The sequence below is a fragment of the Armigeres subalbatus genome, chromosome 1 (assembly GCF_024139115.2).
Source record: "Armigeres subalbatus isolate Guangzhou_Male chromosome 1, GZ_Asu_2, whole genome shotgun sequence".
NCBI lineage: Eukaryota > Metazoa > Arthropoda > Insecta > Diptera > Culicidae > Armigeres > Armigeres subalbatus.
In genome coordinates, this window is record NC_085139.1 from 173,841,533 (window position 1) to 173,863,892 (window position 22,360).

Here is a 22,360-nt window from a genome sequence, read left to right on the forward strand (position 1 = left end):
AAAATGGCAACCGAACAATGCAACGATCATTGGATATACGACATGGACAAACGGACACAATGGACTCAAGATGAGATGGACTGGCAACGACAACAATAATGGCAATGGAAATCTAAATGTGTGGATTCTGCAAAGCAGAATACCACAGTAGATCTCGGCACAGTAGCGGTTAAGTAACACAGAGTGCCTAAATATATAAAAAAGGAATAAAAAAAAGAATCTCACCGTTAATCCAAAAAAGTGACCATTGTTTATTATATAAAATCAGCTTTGACCATTCATACCTGCTGTAATTCAACCATTATTGCACCCCACCATAGATGGTACGCAGAACTTTCCTTTCAAAAACTCCAAATGCGCGTTGGTCCTCCACGAGCATCGTCCAGGTCTCGTGTCCGTAGAGGACTACCGGTCTAATGAGCGTTTTGTAGATTGTCAGTTTGGTACGGCGGCGAACTCTATTCGATCGGAGCGTCTTGCGGAGTCCAAAGTATGTACGATTTCCAGCCGCTATGCGTCTTCGAATTTCTCTGCTGGTATCATTTTCGGCAGTCACCAGTGAGCCCAAGTACACAAATTCTTCTACCACCTCGATTTCGTCACCACCGATGCAAACTCGCGGTGGGTGGCTCACATTGTCTTCTCTTAAACCTCTTCCTATCATGTACTTCGTCTTCGACGTGTTGATGACTAGTCCGCTCCGCTTGGCTTCCCTCTTAAGTCTGATGCAGGCTTCCTCCATCTTCTCAAAGTTACGTGCCATAATATCCATGTCGTCGACGAAGCCAATTAGCTGGACGAACTAATTGAAAATTGTACCCTCGTGTTAATCCCTGCTCTTCGTATTACCCCTTCCAAAGCGATGTTGAATAGCAGACACGAAAGACCATCACCTTGCCGTAACCCTCTGCGGGTTTCGAAGGGACTCGAGAATGCCCCTGAAACTCGAACTACGCACACCTGTGAACCGCACACAATTGTTCGGGGGGCCAAATAAATCCTAGGTGGGGCTAAAGCCACCCCAGCCCCCTGTAGTTACGCCAATGAATTTATGTCAAGAATTGCACTACTTAAAACAAAACAAAACTTTCCATTTTACATATTTTATTTGAAATTTATAACAGAAAAAGAACAAAAAAATGATTCGCTGTGTAATTTAAAACTTTTGTTTTCTTCAGATTATTCTTCAAGAACATGCAACCACCACTAAACAAAGTAAATCAGCACCACCGCTTTTTTTTGCTAACATGCGTGCTAAATGTTGATAAAAAATATTAAATTCTTTTTCATTGCTTTGTTTTTGATGGGATGAACATGGGAGCTATGAAATGAAGTGTGGAACAGTTCCTCTATCTATAGCTGGGATACTTTGCTACATCCAATTTCATTGCCTACTTTTAGGCAATATAGTGTTAAGCAAAAGAACATTAGAAAAATAATGGCTACTGAGGTGCCTTGAGAGAAACGGTTATATGGTGCATTTTATGAGATCGGACGAGGTTTTGCTGCAGATGTCCTCCAGAAAAAAACATTGGGGTTGTATACAAGACACGACCGCTCGACGTAAACTACGTAAAACCAAATATAGTACACTGAACCAACTACAGGGGATGGACAAAATAATTAGGATAGGCAAATTTTAGGTAAAATTAGATGTATTGTAACTACCTTAGTTATTATCCGATTTTGACAATTCAGGTATGCCTGGACTAGAAAATTAATGCAGTTTGACGGTATGTCCATGGAACCGACTATGGTCACCGGATTCCGGAGATATTCCGGGTTTTTTTCAGAAGGTAGAGTTCAAACCGTAAATTTGAGGTGGATATTAGGAGAAGTTGTAGTTAAAAATTGAATAATATTAGTAACCACAAATGAAGTAGGGCTCTTGCTGATTGGAACCATGTATTGAGATTTGGAATCGGACCATAATCAAGTGAGATATGGCAATTTCTTTAAAATCGGTTCCGATCGGTACTTATCAAAGGGGTCAGGCCACAACTTCATTTGAATCTCGCTTTTTGATAGATCGGCCACTATGATTTTATTCTAGAAGGCCTCTAATGTGTCCAGAATGAAAAACCAATTGAATAAACGAATCCTGGAGTTGCTGGGATGTCCCCGGGGAACCTGTGGATGGGGACATTTAAGTTTTAGCACCAAAATCAGTCATTCGACGACTCTTTTTTCATGGTTTTCGATCAGGAAGCGAAGTATGGATAGAAAATGGTCCATTGACGGCTCTGACCGCTTCCAGGATCTACAGTTGGATAGGAACCTGTGGAAGGAAGTCATTTTAGTTTAGCACCAAAAACAGTCATTCAGAAGGCTCTTTTTCATGGTTTTCGATCAGGAAGCGAAGCATGAATATAAAATAATCCATTGACGGCTTTGGCCGCTTTCGATTGACCCCTGGAACCTGTGAGAAGGGACATTTTAGTTTACCACAAAACCAGTCATTCGACGGCTCTTTTTCATGGTTTTCGATCAGAAGCGAAGTATGAATATAAAGTGGTCCATTGACGGCTCTGATTGCTTCTACTGGTTGGCCTCTGAGGAACCTGTGGAAGAGGACATTTTAGTTTAGCACCAAAATCAGTTATTCGACGGCTCTTTTTTCATGGTTTTTGATCAGAAAGCAAAGTATGAATATAAAATGGTCCATTGTCGGCTCTGACCTCTTCCAGGATCTACGGATTGACGCCGGGGAACCTGTTGAAGGACATTTTAGTTTTAGTATCAAACCCAGTAATTCGAAGGCTCTTTTTTCATGGATGTCGACCAGGAAGCGAAATATGAATTAAAAATGACCATTGACGGCTTTGACCGCTTCCAGGACCTACTGATTGCCTTCGAAGATTCTGTGAATGAGGACATTTTAGTTTTAGCACTAAAACCAGTCATTCGATTTTTGATCAGGAAGCGAAGTATGATTATAAAATGGTCCATTGACGGCTCTGACCGCTTCCAAGACCAACGGATTGCTCCTGGAGAATCTGTGTAAGGAGACATTTTATTTTAAGCATCATAACCAGTCATAACGTCTCTTTTTTAGTGGTTTCTATTAGGAATCGAGAAATGAATATAAAAGGGACCATTGAGGGCTCTGACCGCTTTCTGGACTTACAGATTGGCCCAGGAAACCTATGGAAGGGGACAGTTTAGTTTTAGCACCAAAACTAGTCATACAACGGCTCTGTTTTCATGGCTTTGGATCAGGAAGCGAAGTATGAAGTAGGTAGGTTCTCCGTGAGCTATCCGTAGGTCCAGAAAACGGTCAGAGCCGTCAATGGTCCATTTCTTGTTCATACTTCACATTCTGATTGAAATCCTTGAAAAAAGAGCCGTCCAATGATTGGTTTTTGTGCTAAAACTAAAATGTCCCCTTCCACAGTTCCCCGGGGGCAAGTCCTGGAAGCGGTCAGATCCATTAATGGTCCAATTTATACTCATACTTCGCTTTCTGATCAAAAATCACGAAAAAAAAAGCCGTCGAGATATTGGTTTTGGTGCTGCAACTTAAATGTTCCTTTCCACTGGTTTTCCGGGGGGAATCTGTAGGTCCTGAGAGCGGTCAGAGTCATCAATGGTCAATTTTATATTAATACTTTGCTTATATTAAAGAAGAGCTGTCGAATGATTGATGTTGGTGTAAAAACTAAAATGTCTCCTTCCACAGGTTCCTCGGGGGCAACCAGTAGGTCCTGGAAGCGGTGAAAGCTGTCATAGTTTTCAATGGTCCTTTTATATTTATACTTTGCTTCCTGATCGAAAACCTATAAAAAAAATCGTCGAATAACTGATTTTAGTGCTAGAACTTATATGTTCCTTTCCACAGGTTCCCCGGGGGCAATCCTTGGGTCCTGGAAGCGGTCAGAGCCGTCAATGATCCATTTTATTTTCGTACTTCGCTTCCTGATCGATAACCATGAATGAAGAGCTGTCGAATGGCTGGTTTTGGTGCTAAAACTAAAATGTCCCCTTCCACAGGTTCCCCGGGCCAATCCGTAGATCCTGGAAGCGAACAGAGCCGACAATGGACCATTTTATATTCATACTTCGCTTCCTGATCGAAAACCATGAAAAAAGAGCCGACGAACGACTGGTTTTGGTGGTAAAACTAAAATGTCCCCTTCAACAGGTTCCCCGGGGCCAATCCGTAGATCCTGGAAGCGGTCAGAGCCGTCAATGGACCATTTTATATTCATACTTCGCTTCCTGATCGAAAACCGCCATCGAAGCCGTCAATATTTGTGTTAAACTTTAAATGTCCCCATTCGGTTCCCAGGGATCCGAACGACTCCAGGATACGTTTATTCAATTGATTTTCATTCTGGATACTTAGATTCTGAATAAATCATAGTGGCGATCTATCAAAAGCGAGATTCAAATGAAGTTGTGCGCTCCTTTGATAAGTATCGATCAGACCGATTTTAAAGAAGAACCTATCTCACTTGATTATGGTCCGATTCCAAATCTCAATATGATCTAATCAGCAAGAGCCCTCTTGTTTGTGTTCTATATATTAATCAATTTTTACAACTTCTCCTATCACCTCAAATTTGGTTTTGAACCTACCTCCGAAAAACCCGGATCTCCGGAATCGTAGGCAATCGGTTCCATGGACATACTCACACGTTAATTTTCTAGTTCGGGCATGCTGAATGTCTCGGATGATAACTAAGATGGTTGGATGAATGCCATTCAGCAATAAGAAATAAAGCGCTGGTAAGGATGGTATCGGGCTGAGCTCATCAAGATGGCCGAAAAGCGCCACTTGCCTGCACAAACTGATAGTCAGAATCTGGAAACCAGACAGCTCGGAGGTGGAAGGAAGGGTTATATGCCACTCTACAGAAAGGCAGCACTGGATGTGAGAACTTTCGAGCGTCACCATCCTAATCACCCTCTCAAAAGGATATCCCAGATCATCTTCCGTCGTCTGTCACCATTAGTAACGAGTTCGTGGGAAGTTACTAAGCGCTGTTGACGCCGCTCGACAACGACAGATCTTTACTGTACGGCAAATCCTTCAAAATGCCGTGAATAAGGTCAACGCACCATCTGTTCGTTGATTTCAAGGCGGCATACGACAATAGACGCGTAGAGCTATGAAAATTATGGACGAGAACAGCTTCCTGGAAGCTTACCAGACTATCAAAGCAACGGTGGATGGTGTCAACTGTGCAGAAGATTTCGGCGAACACTCCAGTTCTTCGAATCGCGCGGGCAAAAGACAAGGTGACGACTTTCGTGTCTGTTGTTCAACATTGCGCCTAGAAGGTGTCATGCAGAGCCGGGTGTAACAGCCGGGTACAATTTTCAACAGATCAGCAATTTATTTGCTTCGCGGATGACTAGACATTGTCGGCCGAACATTTGCAAAGTGGCAGACCCGCCTGAAACTGAAGCAAAAAGTTGAACGTGTGAGTGATCAAAGACAACATGCTTGTGGGCGAAACCGAGCGACAGGGCCCGCCGGGAAGCGAGTTTACGATAGACAGGGATACCTTCGGGTGGTCGAGGAATTCGTCTACCTCGATCCTTCTAACGGCTGAACAACGTTAGTCGTGAAATACAAGGCGCATCATCTGTGGAATCGCCTACACGGGCTCGAAGAAACTGCGGTCGAAAAGATTCAGCACCAAATGTGTCGTATGCAAGACGTTAATAAGACCGGTGTCCTCTACGGACGAAACATGGACAATTCGAGGAGGCTTACCGACTCGGGTATTCGGAAAGGTGCTTAGGACCATCTGGCGTGTGCAGGGGTGTATGGCGGCGAAGATGAACCATGAGCTCGCCAACTCTACGGCGAACCCAGTATCCAGAAGGTAGCTAAAGCCGGAAGGTAGATGGGCAGGACATGTTAGAAATGCTGGACAGCAACCCTGCAAAGATGGTGTTCGCTTCCGATCCGGCAGATGTACAGACGGCTGGAGCGCAGCGAGCGAGATGGCAGACCAGGTGCAGAACGACTTGGCGAGCGTGGGCGTATCCGAGGATGGAGAGATGCGCTCGAACCTTGTATGGCGTCATTGTTGATTCAGTGTTATCTGTTTAGATGTTAACTGAATAAATGAAAATGAATGAACTAATGAGGTTACAACACATCTAATTTTACAAAATTTTCTCCTATTATTGTCCTCCCATGTATTCTCTCTATATGAAGAGCAGGAACTATCCACCGACACCTACTACCAGCTTGCTGCATCTCCAACTCCGAGGAGGAGGGACCCCACATAGCAGCCACCCTATTCATAAATCCCAGTTCAACAATTGATAATACCTAAAGTGAGGCTTCAAGGATTGGAACACGCTCACAGAGCCACAGGCATGAAAGAACTATTTTCAATATGTTAGCGTTGATCTCAAAAATCCAATAGACTGCAAATATTGGAAGTTTATGAGTCGTTGTATATCTCTAAAATCCATTGAAAGATTAGACCTATTAATTTACAAATCTTATGATTTCGGTAATATATTGAAATTTTCATTTGACACCCTATCCAGTCTTCCCTTAGACGTGGTTTACTCAAAAGTAAGGGCCCAATTTTCCTTGGAGAACACCAATGTCTTTGTTTAGAGCACTTGTCTGATCTTCATATGACTGTGGATTCTGTTTTCAGGTAACTCGATTATACTATTATACCTTTTTTACATTCTACACAATAATGTTATGTTAAGTATCAGGCTTTTAAGTCTAAGTCTAAGTCTGAGTCCAAGGGGCTCTCAATGCAGCCTCTTTGGTGGGGTCAGTGGAGGTCAAAAACAAAAGTTACTCAGAGAACCAATAGATGAGTTTGGGACTAACTAACATCATCCTCAGTAATGAACTGGTGACTCAAAATAAGCAGTACCAGCTGCCGTGTCCAGATACATGTCATTTAAGGAATAGGTGAAATTATTTATACTCCTTTGATAAACCGACGAGTCTCATCTCTTCCGAGAAATCTGGGATGTTGAATATAGGTGAGGAGTGTGGCAGGATTCGTTTTAGTAAACGTGTCTGCCTGTATAGCGTATGGTTTGATTTAAAACAAAACAATCGAAAACCGCATCGACGCACTACACGGATGAGAACTAAATTTTCACTTTCAGATTAACATCACCCACGAAGCAGAACAGAATGTCAGTGGGATGGCGTCGTTTGCTCTCACACAAAGCAAAACTAAATTTGGCGAGGCATCACTCACCGCTACTGGAGAATCTGAAACACGAGAAAACACGCACTGAACTGATTAACTTTTTACCGCCCATGCAGAACTACACTGGCAGATAGTCTCTCCGTTGCCGAATATTGCATACTGTAAGTATGTTATATAATTTTAGTTAGTGATGATCTATAACTTTCTAAAATTTTAGTGGAGAGAGTCGATATGGGTCGATAATTGTCATTTTTAGGATCACCTGATTTAGAATGATCATCCCACTTTGGCAACAAGCAATCCGGTAAATCCTTTTAGATCATAAGATTAATGCATCAGACAAGTTGTGGGGAAAAAAATATTATTTTTTATTGCCTTGAGAAGTAGGAAGTGAGAAGCAAAAATGAAAAAGAGCACTAAGAACAGGACACTTCTTCCTTCGTCCTTCTTCCTTCTTCTTACTTTCTTCTTCTTTCTTTCTTCTCCCTTCTTTTTTCTTTTTTCTTCCTCCTTCTTTCTTCCTTATGTTTTCTTCCTTCTTCCTTCTCCCTTATTTCTTCTTCCTTCTTTCTTCCTCCTTCTTCCTACTCTCTTCTTCCTTCCTACTTCTTTCTTCTTCATTCTTTCTTCTTCCGTCTTCCTTCTTCCTTAGTCCTTGTCCCTTTTTTTCTTTATCCTTCTTCTTTATTCTTCCTTCTATCTCTCTTTTTACATGTTCCTTGTTTCTTCTTCTTATTTCTTTCTGGTTCCTTCTTTCTTCTTCTTTTTTCCATCTTCCTTTTTGCTTCTTCCTTCTTGCTTCTTCCATCTTCATTTTTCCATTTTCCTTTCTACTTTCCTACTTTATTCTTTCTCCCTTCTTTCTTCTTTGCTCCATTATTTTGTCTTTTTTTCATCTTCTCTCCTTCTGCCTTCTTCCTTCGTCGTTCTTCTTTCTCCATTCCTTTATTTTTCTTCCTCCTTCCTTTCTTAATCTTCCTTCTTCCTTCTTTCATTCTCATGCCTTTTGTCTCTGATTCTTCCTTCTTGTTCTTCCTTCTTTCTTCTTTTCTTTTCTTCTTATTCTTCTTCCTTCTTCTTCTTTTTCTTTCCCTTCTCCTTCTTTCTTTCCTTCTTTCTTCTTCTGTTCCTCCTTCCTTCTTCCTCCCTTTTACCAATTCCTTCATTCTCCTTCTTCTTCTGTCTTTTGCCTGCTTTCTTTTCCTTCTTTCTTCTCCTTCTTCCTTCTTCTTTCTTTCTTCTTTCTTCTTCCTTCTTCCTTCTCCTTCTTTCTTTCTTTTTCTTTCTTCCTTCGTTCCTCCTTCTTCCTCCCCAGTTCCCTTCGTTCTTCTTCCTTCTTCCTTCATCCTTCTTTATTTTTCTTCTTTTTTCTTCCTTCTCCATCCTTATTTCTACCTTCTTCTTTCTTCTTGTTTATTCCTCCTTCCTCCTTTTCCCTTCTTCCTGCCTTCTTATTATTTTCCTTCCTCCTTCCTTTTTTCTTATTCCTTCTTTCATTTTCATGCTGCCTGCCTTCTTTATATTTCTTCCTTCTTCCCAATTTCTTCATCTTTCTTCCTTCTTCCTTCATCCTACATTATTTTTCTCTATTCTTTCTTTTTTCTTCCTTCTTCATTTCTTTTCCGTTTTTTCCTTCACTTCTTCTTCTTCTTTTTCAGTTCCCTTTTCTTCCTCCTTCTTCCTTTTCCCTTATTTTTCCTTTTTCTTCCTTCATTCTTCCTACTTCTTGCTTCTTCCTTCTTCCTACTTCGTTCTCCCTTCTTCCTTCTTCCTTTTCCATTTTCTTTTCCTTCTTCCTTTCCTTACTTTTCTTCCTTCTTTTCTTCTCCTTCTTTCCTACTTCTTCATTCTTCCTTCTTCCTTATTTCTTATTCTTCTTCCTTCTCTTTCTTCCTTCTTCCTTCCTTCTTCTTCTTATTTCTACCTTCTTCCTTCTTCATTCCTTCTTGGCTTTTCTCCTCTATTCTTTTTTCCTTCATCTTTCTTTCTCCTTCTTTCTTCTTCCCCCTCTCTTCTTCTTCCTTCCTCTTCTTCTTTTTCTTTCTTCCTCCTTATTCCTAATTCCTGCTTCTCCTTTTCTTTTCCTTCTTCTTTTCCTTCTACTTCTTCTTCTCCCTTCCTCTCTCTTTTCTTCTTATTTTCCTTCTTCCTTTTCTTTCTCCTTCCTTTTCTTTCTTCCTTTGTCTCTTCTTCCCTTCTTCCGTCTTCCTTCTTCCTTCTTCCATCTCCCTTTTTTTCTTCCTTTTCCTTTTTCTTTCTTCCTTATTCCTTACTCGTTCTTCCTTCTTTCTCCTTCCTTCTTTCTCTTTCCTTCTTTTTTGTTCTTTCTTCTTTCTTCCCTTTTCTTCCTTTTTCTTTCTTCCTTTTCTCTTCTTCCCCTACTTCCTTCCCTCCCTTCTTCTTTCTCCTTCTTCCCTTCTTCTTCTCTCCTCCTCTTCCTCCTTCTTTCTTCTCCTTCTTTCATTTCAGCTAATTGACCATACCGTTTTGATTCAGAGGCAGTGAGTGTGGTCGTCATCTAAGCATCAGCATTTTCTCACAATTCGGACTCAGTTGGTGTTTTCTCAGTAGCATTTGTAGCAGTCTTGACAGCAGCAATGGATCAAATTTCTATTACGTACCATTGATTGGCAATCTTCAGTGAAAGTAGCTCTCCAGCCACAATTTTCTTGCTAATCCAAACTTAGTTAGTTATGCTAATCCAAATGTTAGTTATTCGAAAGATGCATTATTGAAAATTATTTGGTTCTTTTCAGAACCACAGTTTGAAAGAATAGAAGGTTGAGCCGAGATAAATTGTGTTGCTTGGCTTGGCGACAGTTGAAAGATACCATTGGGAGCAGAATCATAACCCATCGAGAGGAGACGGCAGAAACAGTAAATGATTTTCCCTCAAGGTTCTGATTTTGGTTTGTCGCTCACACCTGCCGTTTCCTTCGCTCTTCGTAGTTTTGCATAGGAGGATTTAGTGATTGGAAAATGAAAATCTTAGAAACAACGGCATGGATCTTACTTTTCTATGACGTTCCAAGAAAATAAAACCAATTTTATTCCCACAGTTGGTATGAGAGTTTCTCGTTACCGCTCGTACATCCTGTTTCTAATGATGCTGGATTATAAACATGAGTAGTCGAACGCAGATAACCGAACATTGAACAACTGAAAAGGCATAGCAGTAATGCTTTGAGAACAGCCGCTAGATACAACATTCCGTCTGTTATACCAACCACCTTCGCTGTGTGTTTCTGTAGGCAGTGCGCTCAACAGTTCTGTTGTGTAATACACTGGCTTGTGGTAAATAAGTGGATGCATTTAAGACTGAAAACTATGTGAGCACACATCTCAGTTTCATTGTGATTTTTTCTGCCTCATTCGTTCAAGGATGTTTCTTTGCTATATTAAATAAATATGCAACTTTTTTAACATTTTGTCATTCTTACTTTTTGCCTTCTTACCAATCTCATTTTATGTGTTATTACTTTTTTCGATTTAATTATACAACAAATTACTATTCTGTACATTTTGATCATTATTTTTCATCTCATCCTTGCAGAGATTTTCGGTTCTAATAATGGTTCAAAATAAAATTCATTACAAATATTCCTGGTTGCCGGGACTGCAACATGTGGGTGGCTGAATGATGCAGCTTAGATCCAGGTACGCTATGGTCGATCCATTTATCCCTTTATTTTTCGTTCTGTTCCATCATGAATCGTTTCTATTTTATATTTTTCAACATACGGCACTATGCATTTCATTCTGTATTCATCTTCTTCCATCTAGCATTGTTTTTATATTTATGTTAGTAACATTACTTCTATGTTTATAATCACTAATATAATCAAGTCAAATGTCTACATTTCTCGGACAATTTTAAATCTCTGTTTGTATTTTGTTTCTCTCACTAGACTAGTTTATTTTTACGAGATAAAATTCAACAAACTGTCGCGATGTGTTGTTTGTTTGTCTTGAATTCATTTGTTTTTCCTTCTATTTTATCTAGTACTAATTATTCATTATAGATCTCTTAAATTTTGTTGTTTTTGTTTCTCTCACTAATAGGAAAGCGACGAGTTTGAATGGTGCTTTGAAAATAAAGTATCGATTTGTAATTTTTAGCTTTGCTATGAGAGTTTTATTATGTAGTTTTGGTTCAAGGAAACTAATTTAGCAAAAATAAATAATCGCTAGATGGAGAACCGATACAGAGCAAAATATATTTCATACAATGCGAACTAAGAAAAATCGCCATACTTTTAAAATAATTACTAGTTTCTAAGCATCTCTCTTCGACATTTGGAAGGACCGTAGAACAGTGGGAGCATCTAGAAGCTTGTTAAGCCCTGTCAAACTACCATCTTATACCGTAAAAGATGCGGTTTGATTGGAATATTTTTGGCTTTCTGCGAATTGATTCTTAACGCTATTTGTTGGTTAAAGAGGGTAACAATTTTTCTAAGTAAATGTTTACTGATCTATATCCGGTGCTTTATTTTCCTTGATAATGTATTTCGTATTTCACTTTGTTGTAGACAAGATCTAATAAGTAAATGTTTGCGTTTTGGTTGTCCAAAGAGTGTTTTTCATTGCTTTTTGAGATATTTTTAGATATATTTGTATCTTTATTTGTTAGAAGAACGAGAGGTTGATAGCAATTTTAGTAGCTATGTAAACAACAATCATATACATACACGAATCTCACCCTTTGCTTCTGCTGGATATTAAATTTAATTCATTGATAGACTAACATGTTTTCCAATATCTGGAATCATTTCCACATGTTCATTCAAAACATTAAATCATTCCCGTTATCTAAAGCTCGCAGCACACTCTTTGTCTAGTCGTCAATATGAAAAAGGCCATCTAAACATCTTGCTTCTAGCATCTGATGAGACATCGACATGGATGTCAGTCTGACGGAAAATGTTGGACGATATGCCAAAGCGTGTACTGGTAGTACCACAAACTTTGCTAAACAAAATCGTTCATGGAATCAAGAATCCGTTTGTTTGTAATAGTTTGAATAGTTTAAAAAAAACATGAAATTAGTACCAAATTACCGTCTTTGCTTTTATATTCTTCTAAAATTTCTAAAATGGTATCTATTCAATGCCAAGTTTCTACATTAATAGAAAACTGATGAAGCTGTGATAATAAACGAAACAGTTTAACCAATTTGAATGCTTAAACCAAACAGAGTTTGAGGTTGCACTTTGGAATGATTTGATATTTCAGTTCATATTAAGTAAAATATTGCAAAAGCAAAAAGGTGCATATTGGCAAACTCAACCTATATCAAATAGACATCCTTGGCAACATTGGTGAAAGTTAAAAATTTGGACTGCATTAAGAGATTCCAAAGGACGACAAATGCTTCACTATCAATTTGCCCATGAACTTCCACTCACAAATATAAACAAGGTAATTCTTGTAAAGGTTACTCTAGTAGCTTTTGTTGAATTTGAATACTAGACGATCTAGGATTTTGGACGCAAGGCATTGTTCTGCCGCCAAGTTAGAAAAGCATGCACGGAAGATTATCAAGAATAGGATACAGTTTGGTTTCCTGAAACGATGCGAAATCGAGACAGCACCCTCAGCATGGTTTATTGCTCTTTGCCGCGTTTTACCGCACGGCTAGGAGGCCCCACAAAACGTTTATTTGACATAAAGCAATCTGGTCAGAACCCGCATGTTTCTCCTATTAGAATCATCGAATTAGAATTATCATAAGCAAACAAAAACATTGGAAATGTTATATACTCAACTTCTTAAACCACTTTCTGTGTTTTTGCTAACCTTGTTCTAGTTCATTAATCTTACTTCAAACCAACCCAAATTCAACTTCCTGAATTCATTAAGTTCTCATCTTTCTCCAACTGCACCTTTATCTTAATCCGTTACAGCTTACAATACATTCCTCATTTTATTTTTATTTGTTTTTAGTTGAAACTTTTTTCCTTCACTCTTTATTCTTGCATATGAAAGCTTGCAGTCCATATCGATAGATTGTTCATCCATCGCATTTGAAAGAAAATTTTTGCATTCTCTGGCTAAATAGTGATTCCATGAACAGTAGTAAGAACACATTCTACAGTCTACTTTTCAATCATCTTTCAACACAAGGTAACGGCTACCGAAAATGTTGACCTAACACAGATTAAACTTCTCATGATAAATATATGTTGAACATTTAAAACCACCTAATGTAATCCACATGACAATACAGTTCCTTCCAATTTTCTTTGTTCAGTTTTTGCTCACTCATTCCTACTCATTTCCTTGACCATTTACTTTTTGTTGGTTTCTATGATTGGTAAACAAAAAGGGATTTTCTTATTCACTACTCTAATAGCTTTTCATGATGTTGTGTTATAACTGTGTTGCGACTGAATTAGTCGTCCACAAAAAGGTTTCCTATAATGTTAGATTCTGTGACTTTTCATCCTCTACGCATGATGATTTATCGTATATCAATACCTTTGCTCAAATTTTGTTAAGAATATACTGTAATGGTAATGTTTGGTAGAGTTCACATGATTCCTCTAAAAAGTATGCCGTAAGAAGAAGTACGATTATTGAATAACTTTATGCTAGGAGCAATGCTATTGACAGGAACGTTGTTCTCATATTTCCTGATAGATCAACATTGATCCGTTCTAGATCAATGATAGTTTCTTAACCTAAGTTACTTTTGATACATTTATTCTCGTTCATTAATTCCTCCAAGTTGTCGATGCACTATAGAAAACATTTGTCTTCGATCTTCATTTCTTATATTATATCAACATTTAAGTTTTCCTTTAACTAGACTAATTATACGAATGTATTGGATTAGATTCATTTGTTTCTTTTTTGTTCATGATATGTTATATTTCAAGTATATTGTCCACATAAATGCAACGTGGATTGTTTTCACCCGTTTCGTGATGTTAAGATGTGGAAACACATTTTGAGATATCGATTCAAACTAATTATCTAATCAGAAGAAACCAACCAAAAAGTAGTTACCATCTACGATCCTTTGCATCTTTTGAATGTGATAAAACAGCTGTGTCAGAGTGGCTGTTCATTAGTTGATTGATGCATTTCAGTTGGTCAGTTGTCTGTTATGTTCTCAAAATTGGGGCTTGGGTACCACAAAGAAATTCTGGACCATCAAGTATCCTCTAAAGATCTTGTAACTGGGAGGATGGATTATTTCTTATCACCTTCTTTTCATTCACTCTGAATGTATTATTCCCCACTCTGGAACTGTCAATGTGTTGGTTTACATGAAATTTCACATAGAATTAGTTCTACTTGGATCGTAATCCTAATGGAATTGACTCATTCTTTCTGAAACCATCTCTTGCGCATTTGTTGGTAGCTGTTGATTACCTTCCAATTTGAAGTCTTCAAAATAAGCCTTTCCTGTAACACTTTTTCCTCATAATCCTCGTTACTATTAGTAGTTGAGCAAAGGAGTTAAATACTCTTCCTCAAAACTACTCAAAACAGCTCAAACTAACGTTTCTTGACGTGACTTTGCATTACTCTACACTTTTCTCTAAATGATTCAAAGGCCAAGAGTTGAATATTTGACATATGGGATCATCGGTGGCAGAATCATCCTGAAAAGTGAAATAATTACTCTCAAGCATTTTATTTGAAAAAAAAAATCTAAAAGTCCTTACTCATCATCCCAAGGACACAGCATTTCCTTTCCTCGCTATTTCTTCCTCACTTTTCTGCTGCTGAAGTCCTTATCCTTCCGCTCCTACGTTTCTTCCGTTTCACCTGATCCTCAATGTTCGACCGTTGCACCTACGCTGTTTCCTGTTCCTGCTTCTCCCGGTGATCACGTGACCTCACCGTTTCAGTATGGTCCGTCTCGTCGGTGTCGGTTCGTCGTCGCTGGATCCATCTCGACCTCCCGGGAGCGATCGACAGGGCCGGGGTTGGTGCCAGAGCCACACAGCCCGAGCCGTATGTCCCCTCCATCTGATGTCGTACTCGGCCTGTTCAGTGAGGTTGGTTTGGCTGGAAAGTGATTCCGAAATTGTCATCCTCCGCCAGGGGAGACATATCCTGCAGCAGTTCCGGCATTTTTGGTACGTTCCCGGTGCGGTACCATCCTCTTCGGTTTCTTCGCTGGTAAAATATACCTTTTGATAAATAAGAGCATAATTTGAAGATAATCATTCAAACAGCATTGAATAAACATTTTTAAGTTTTGAAAATGATAACAAACGGTTGATGTTTCCATAGCAATGGCAGAACGATAGAACTTACTCATCAAAATATTGATTAATTAAATTGGGCGTTAGCTAATACATTATAATTTAATTCAAATTAAAGTAAATCCAATTTAAAACGAATCCATAAATAATTCAAACCTATCCAAATCTAAAACAAATTTTATACAACACCAGTAAAATAACGGGTTAAATGATCTTGTTAGACAACGATTTATTCTTTAAGAATCTGGATAAATCAAAATAATTTTATCGATTTTCCTAGTTTGGTCCAGCTCGAATTAAATCGAAATAAAATCTAAATAAAACTCAAATAAAATTAAAATTTGAACCCAACAAATTTATCTACTTCAGTAATAATCAAATCAAGTTCAAAAAATCAGTCCTGATTCAAGCAGCTCGATCTAAATCAGTTCAAATCAATGTAACCAATCTAAATATCAATCCAAATCAATCCAATCCCAATCCAAAGCCAATCCATTCCAAATTAAATACAAATCAATACAAATTCAATCAAATCTGTCAGATCAATTCAAATCCAATCAAATCTATAAATTCAATCCAAATCAATCCAAATCTCAATCCAAAATCATCAAATCAATCAGATCAGTCAAATCAATCAAATCAATCAAATCAATCCAATCGTCAAATCAGTAAATCAATCAAATCAATTCAATCCAATCAAATCAATCAAATCAATCCGTCAATCCAAATCATCGATCAATCAATCAATCCAAGTCAATCAAATCCAATCAAATCAATCCGATCAGTCGATCAATCCGATCAATCGATCAAATCAGTCAAATCAATCAAATCAATCAGATCAATCGTCAATCGATCAATCAATGGTCAAGTCAATCAAATCAAGTCAGAATCAGTCCGATCCAATCAAGTCAGTCAAGATCGATCCGAATCTCAAATCCAGTCCAAATCGATCGATCCAGTCAAATTCGATCCAAGATCCAATCGATCCAGTCAAATCAATGATCCAGATCCAAATCGATCAAATCAGTCAATCAATCAATCGGAATCCAAATCAATCCAAATCCAGTCAAGATCAATCCATTCGATCCAATCCAGTCAGATCGACTAGATCAAGATCAATGATCGATCCGAATCAATCCAAGTCAGTCAAATCAAATTCTTTAGTAGGTTAGTCGAACAAATCAAGTAGTGATTAATGTTAGATCAGATGTAAAATCAATAAGGTAAATCGAATGAACTATGTTAGTTGTGAGATTTGGATTTGATTGGTTGAATTGGTTGAACTGAATTAATTGGATTAGATGTTGAGGTTTGATTGGTTATGATTTAGTTTTGTTGAATTCTGATGATTTGGTTAGGATGAATAATGATTATTAGATTGAATGAATGATTAATTGATTAACTGAATTGAATTTGAATTGGATGATTGAATTAATTAATTAGTTGGTGAAAATTAATTGAATTGGTGAATTGAATTGGATGAATATTAATTTGAACAGATGAATTAATTGAATTGGTTGATGGGTGAATGAATTGAATTGAACAATTTGATGAATTGAGATAGTTGAATTGGTGGGATGGTGGAGACAGATGGGAGATTTGAGAGACTGAATGATTGAATGATTGTAATTTGAACAATTTGAATTGTTGAATGTTTGAATATTTGATTGAATTTGGATGTGAATTGAATTGAGACTGAAAGTTGGTGATGGTGATAGTTTGGTTTTGATTTGAATTTGAATTTGATTGATGATTTGTGTTAGATGATTGTTGTGATTGGTTGATTAGGTTGATTGTGTGGTGATGGTTGTTGATTTTGGATTGGTTGGTTGGTATTGGATTGGTTTGGTTGATTTGGATTGATTGTTGATTGTTGGTTGGTTGATTGTTGTTGAGTTGGTTTTGTTGTTTGTTGGTTATGTTGTTGTTTGTGTTGGTTTGTGTTGGTTTTGATTGTTGTTGTTTGGTTTGGTTTGGATTGGTTTGGTTGGTTTGGTTGGTTGGTTGGTTTGGTTGGTTGGTTGTGTTTGGATTGGTTGGTTGGTTTGGATTGGTTTGGTTGGTTTGGTTGGTTTGGATTGGTTGGATTGGTTTGGATTGGTTTGGTTGATTTGGTTGGTTTGGATTGGTTTGGTTGGTTTGGATTGGTTTGGTTGGTTTGGTTGGTTTGGTTGGTTGGTTTGGTTGGTTTGGATTGGTTTGGTTGGTTTGGTTGGTTTGGATTGGTTTGGTTGGATTGGTTGGATTGGTTTGGTTAGGTTTGGTTGGTTTGGATTGGTTTGGATTGGTTTGGTTGGTTGGTTGGTTTGGTTGGTTTGGATTGGTTGGATTGGTTTGGATTGGTTTGGGTTGGTTGATTGGTTGGTTGGTTTGGATTGGTTTGATTGGTTGGATTGGTTGGTTGATTTGGTTGGTTTGGATTGGTTTGGTTGGTTTGGGTTGGTTTGGTTGGTTTGGATTGGTTTGGGTTGGTTTGGTTGGTTTGGTTGGTTGGATTGGTTTGGTTTGGTTTGGTTGGTTTGGTTGGTTTGGTTGGTTTGGTTGGTTGGTTGGTTGGTTTGGTTGGTTGGTTGGGTTTGTTGGTTTGGTTGGTTTGGATTGGTTTGGTTGGTTTGGTTGGATTTGGATTGGTTGGTTGGTTTGGATTGGTTTGGATTGGTTTGGATTGGGTTTTGGTTTGGATTGGATTGGATTTGGTTTGGATTGGTTTGGTTGGTTTGGATTGGATTTGGTTTGGTTTGATTGGTTTGGATTGGTTTGTTGGTTGGTTGGTTGTTGGTTGGTTGGATTGTTGGTTGGTTGGTGTTGGTTGGTTGGTTGGATTGGTTTGGTTGGTTTGGTTGGTTGGTTGGTTTGGTTGGTTGTTTTGATTGGTTTGGTTGGTTTGGTTGGTTGGTTGGTTTGGTTGGTTTGGTTGGTTTGGATTGGTTGGTTTGGATTGGTTGGTTGGTTGGTTGGTTTGTTGGTTGGTTGGTTGGATTGGTTGGTTGGTTGGTTGGTTGGATTGGTTGGTTGGTTTGGTTGGTTTGGTTGGTTTGGTTGGTTGGATTGGTTTGGATTGGTTTGGTTGGTTTGGATTGGTTTGGATTGGTTTGGATTGGTTTGGATTGGTTGTTGGTTTGGTTTGGATTGGTTGGGTTGGTTTGGTTGTTTGGATTGGTTTGGTTGGTTTGGATTGGTTTGGATTGGTTGGATTTGGATTGGTTTGGTTGTTTGGTGGTTTGGTTGGTGATTGTGTTGGTTGTTGTTGGTTTGGTTGGTTGGATTGGTTTGGATTGGTTTGGTTGGATTGGTTTGGTTGGTTTGGTTGGTTTGGTTGGTTTGGTTGGTTGGTTGATTTTGGATTGGTTGGATTGGTTGGATTGGTTGGTTGGTTTGGTTGGTTTGGTTGGTTGGTTTGGTTTGATTTGGATTGGTTTGGTTGATTTGGTTGGTTGGATTGGTGGTTTGGTTGGTTTGGTTGGTTTGGTTGGTTTGGTTGGTTTGGTTGGTTTGGTTGGTTGGTTGGTTGGATTGGTTGGTTGGTTTGGTTGGTTTGGATTGGTTGGATTGGTTGGATTGGTTTGGATTGGTTGGTGGTTGGATTGGTTTGGTTGGTTTGGATTGGTTTGGTTTGGTTGGTTGGTTTGGTTGGTTGGATTGGTTGGATTGGTTGGATTGGTTTGGATTGGTTTGGATTGGTTGGATTGGTTGGATTGGTTGGTTGGTTGGTTTTGGTTTGGTTGTTTGGTTGTTTGGTTGTTTGGTTGGTTTGGTTGGTTGGATTGTTTGGTTGGTTGGTTGGTTGGTTGGTTGGTTGGTTTGGTTGGTTGATTGGTTTGGTTGGTTGGATTGGTTTGGTTTGGTTGGTTGGTTGGTTTGGATTGGTTGGTTGGTTGGTTGGATTGGTTTGGTTGGTTTGGATTGGTTTGGTTGGTTTGGTTGGTTTGGATTGGTTTGGATTGGTTTGGATTGGTTTGGATTGGTTTGGTTGGTTTGGTTGGTTTGGATTGGTTTGGATTGGTTTGGTTGGTTTGGATTGGTTTGGTTGGTTGGATTGGTTTGGATTGGTTTGGATTGGTTGGTTGGTTTGGATTGGTTGGATTGGTTTGGATTGGTTTGGTTGGTTGGTTGGTTTGGATTGGTTTGGTTGGTTTGGTTGGTTGGTTGGTTGGTTGGTTGGTTGGTTGGTTGGTTGGTTTGGATTGGTTTGGATTGGTTTGGTTGGTTGGTTGGTTTGGATTGGTTGGTTGGTTTGGATTGGTTTGGATTGGTTTGGTTGGTTGGTTGGTTTGGTTGGTTTGGATTGGTTTGGTTGGTTTGGTTGGTTGGTTTGGTTGGTTTGGTTGGTTTTGGTTTGGTTGGTTGGATTGGTTTGGTTGGTTTGGTTGGTTTGGATTGGTTTGGTTGGTTTGGTTGGTTTGGTTGGTTTGGATTGGTTTGGTTTGGTTGGGTTTGGTTGTTTGGTTTGGATTGGTTTGGATTGGTTTGGATTGGTTTGGATTGGTTTGGATTGGTTTGGATTGGTTGGATTGGTTTGGATTGGTTGGTTGGTTTGGTTGGTTGGTTGGTTTGGATTGGTTTGGGTTGGTTGGATTGGTTGGATTGGTTTGGTTGGTTTGGTTTGGATTGGTTTGGTTAGGTTTGGATTGGTTTGTGGTTGGATTGGTTTGGATTGGTTTGGTTGGTTTGGATTGGTTTGGATTGGTTTGGATTGGTTTGGATTGGTTTGGATTGGTTTGGTTGGTTGGTTTTGGATTGGTTTGGGTTGGTTTGGTTGGTTTGGTTGGTTTGGGTTGGTTTGGGATTTGGTTTGGTTGGTTTGGGTCCAGTCCGTCTGATCGTCGGATGGAATCAATCCAAGTCAGCCAATCAGTCCGTCAGTCAGTCAGGATCAGTCAGATCAGGCTCAGTGGAGTCAGCCAATAGTCCAAATCAGTTCAATCAGAAATCAATCATCAAGCTGCAGTCAAATCAATCATTCAGTCAATCGCTCCATTCATCGTCAATCATAGCTCAATCGTCAATCTAACTAGTTTGATTGTTTGGATTGATTTTGGATTGGTTTGATTGGATTTGGTTGGTTTGATATGGATTCGATTTGGATTGTATTGGTTTGGATTGGATTTGGTTTGGATTTTGATAGATTTGGATTGGTTTGGATTGGTTTGGATTGGACTTGGTTTGGTTTGGCTTTGGATTGGTTTGGATTGGACCTGGATTGGTTGGATTGGTTGGGATTGATTTGGATTGGTTGGATGGGTTTTGATTGGTTTGGATTGGGTTTGGATTGGGTTTGGATTGGTTTGGATTGGATCTGGTTGGTTTGGTTGGTTTGGATTGGTTTGGTTTTGTTTCGAGTTGGCTTGGGATTGGATTTGGTTGATTTTTGTTGGTTTGGATTGCTTTGGTTTGTCAGTCAGCTTCAATCAAATCAAATCTCAATCAAATCAAATCAATTCAATTCCATCAAATATCCTCAAACATCAAAATCCTCGATCGAATCAATCAATCCAACATAATCAAATGCAATCTGACCCAATCAAATATAATCAAATCAATCTGATCAATCCAATCCAAATTCTATCCAATCAGCATCATTCAGCAGTTAATTATTCAGATTCTGTCAAATCAACCAATATATCAATTCAATTTAGATTCAATCCAAATCTATCAAAAATTAATTTATATTCCAATCAAACGACGATAAACGAAGACACAAACTTCTAGCCACTCTTCAGATCAGCAGCCCTCCAGGAAGCTCAGGTATACCCCGTTAGGCATAGTGAACGATAGGTAAGAACGTTGGCATAAGTACGTTGAGGCATAATTGACGTTAGGCATATGAACGATAAATTGGCGTTAGGCAAATGGACGTTAGGCTAAATGACCAAGAACAGCCTATGACATTGAAGGACAGAATTATACCCTACCATTATGCTTTCGTCCGTTACGCCTAACGTCCATTATGCCTGGCGTCTTTATGCCTAACGTGCGGACGAAGCAAATCAATCCCGTTCTCACTAATTTTGCATTGGGGAGCAGTAGTTTTTTGCAGAGCTGTTTGTGCAGCAGAAGACTTCTGCTAAGTGTAGTATTCTGGATAAGTATTATTTTGCTTCAAACCCGTGAATATTGATAAGGATGCTCTCCCTGAACCATTTACCTCCTCCACTTCCTGATGCTCGTTATCAAACGATCTTTCTTCACTGTTTCCCAACGAACGCTTCCGTCGATATTCTTCCTCCGAAGAATGGTTTGCAAAGCAAACACTAATCGTGGGCGTTATTTGGTCGCCTCCCACGCTTCCCTTTGTTTGAGCTCCAGCTGTAATGCTTATCACTTTTGTAGATTTAAAGTTATTATCTTCTGAACTAGATTTCGAGTCTTCTTGCTTCACTTCACATACTGCCGCAATTAGGTCTGTTTGTATTGTGGCGCATACACAACCACTGCCACGTTCATTGTTTGTGTTCACCTACGAGCAATGAATTTGATCTGAACTACACTTCCTGCAACTATATATTTGGTTGGTCCGGTTCCGCATCCGACACACTATCTTTTTTCGTTTTGCACAAGTTTTCCTCTGACACGTTTGGAGTTCCAGTCGAATCCTCCCGTTCCTCAAAGCTAGTTGAAAGCGATCCTTGAGATATATTTCTGGGGTAGTCGACGGAATGCTGCTGCTGTAGAGATGCATTGCTGCCGACCGATTCCCCACCAGTTGAGTTGGCTCGCAAAGAAAACTGAAGATCGGACAACCTGTACATATGGAAAAAGAACAAAAAAAACAATTACAACTACGTTTCGTATCGTGATAAAGGCTGGCTTACCTCGGCGCCATTGTCATGGAAGCTCGTCTCTGTTCGGTAACTACCGGAGCCAGCCGTTTGGTACTGTGAAAATCACTGTCTAACGTGTTTTGTCGTAGTCCACAAGAACGTTTCATGCGTTCAGAAACATCACTGATATCGGCTGTAGAACTCAGAGCCTTATTTTTGCTGCAAATAG

At 39.1% G+C, this 22,360-nt stretch overlaps 2 protein-coding genes across 8 annotated transcripts in view; both read right to left on the reverse strand.

Moving 5' to 3' along the window:
• The window catches only part of LOC134205540 (uncharacterized), an 86,476-nt gene extending 64,653 nt beyond the window's left edge, over positions 1 to 21,823 (reverse strand). The window contains exon 1 of the mRNA XM_062680838.1: positions 21,516 to 21,823. The gene's annotated coding sequence lies outside the window, so the exon portion shown is untranslated. The remainder of the gene's footprint in view (positions 1 to 21,515) is intronic.
• LOC134205537 (regulator of G-protein signaling 11-like) overlaps positions 21,823 to 22,360 on the reverse strand; it is a 177,296-nt gene continuing 176,758 nt past the window's right edge. For all 7 annotated transcript variants that reach the window (XM_062680832.1, XM_062680831.1, XM_062680834.1 and 4 more), the window contains 2 exons: positions 22,183 to 22,350; positions 21,823 to 22,111 (listed from right to left, as the gene is read on the reverse strand). In XM_062680832.1, the coding sequence (XP_062536816.1) occupies positions 21,868 to 22,111; positions 22,183 to 22,350 (412 nt within the window). In that variant the 3' untranslated portion in view covers positions 21,823 to 21,867. The remainder of the gene's footprint in view (positions 22,112 to 22,182; positions 22,351 to 22,360) is intronic.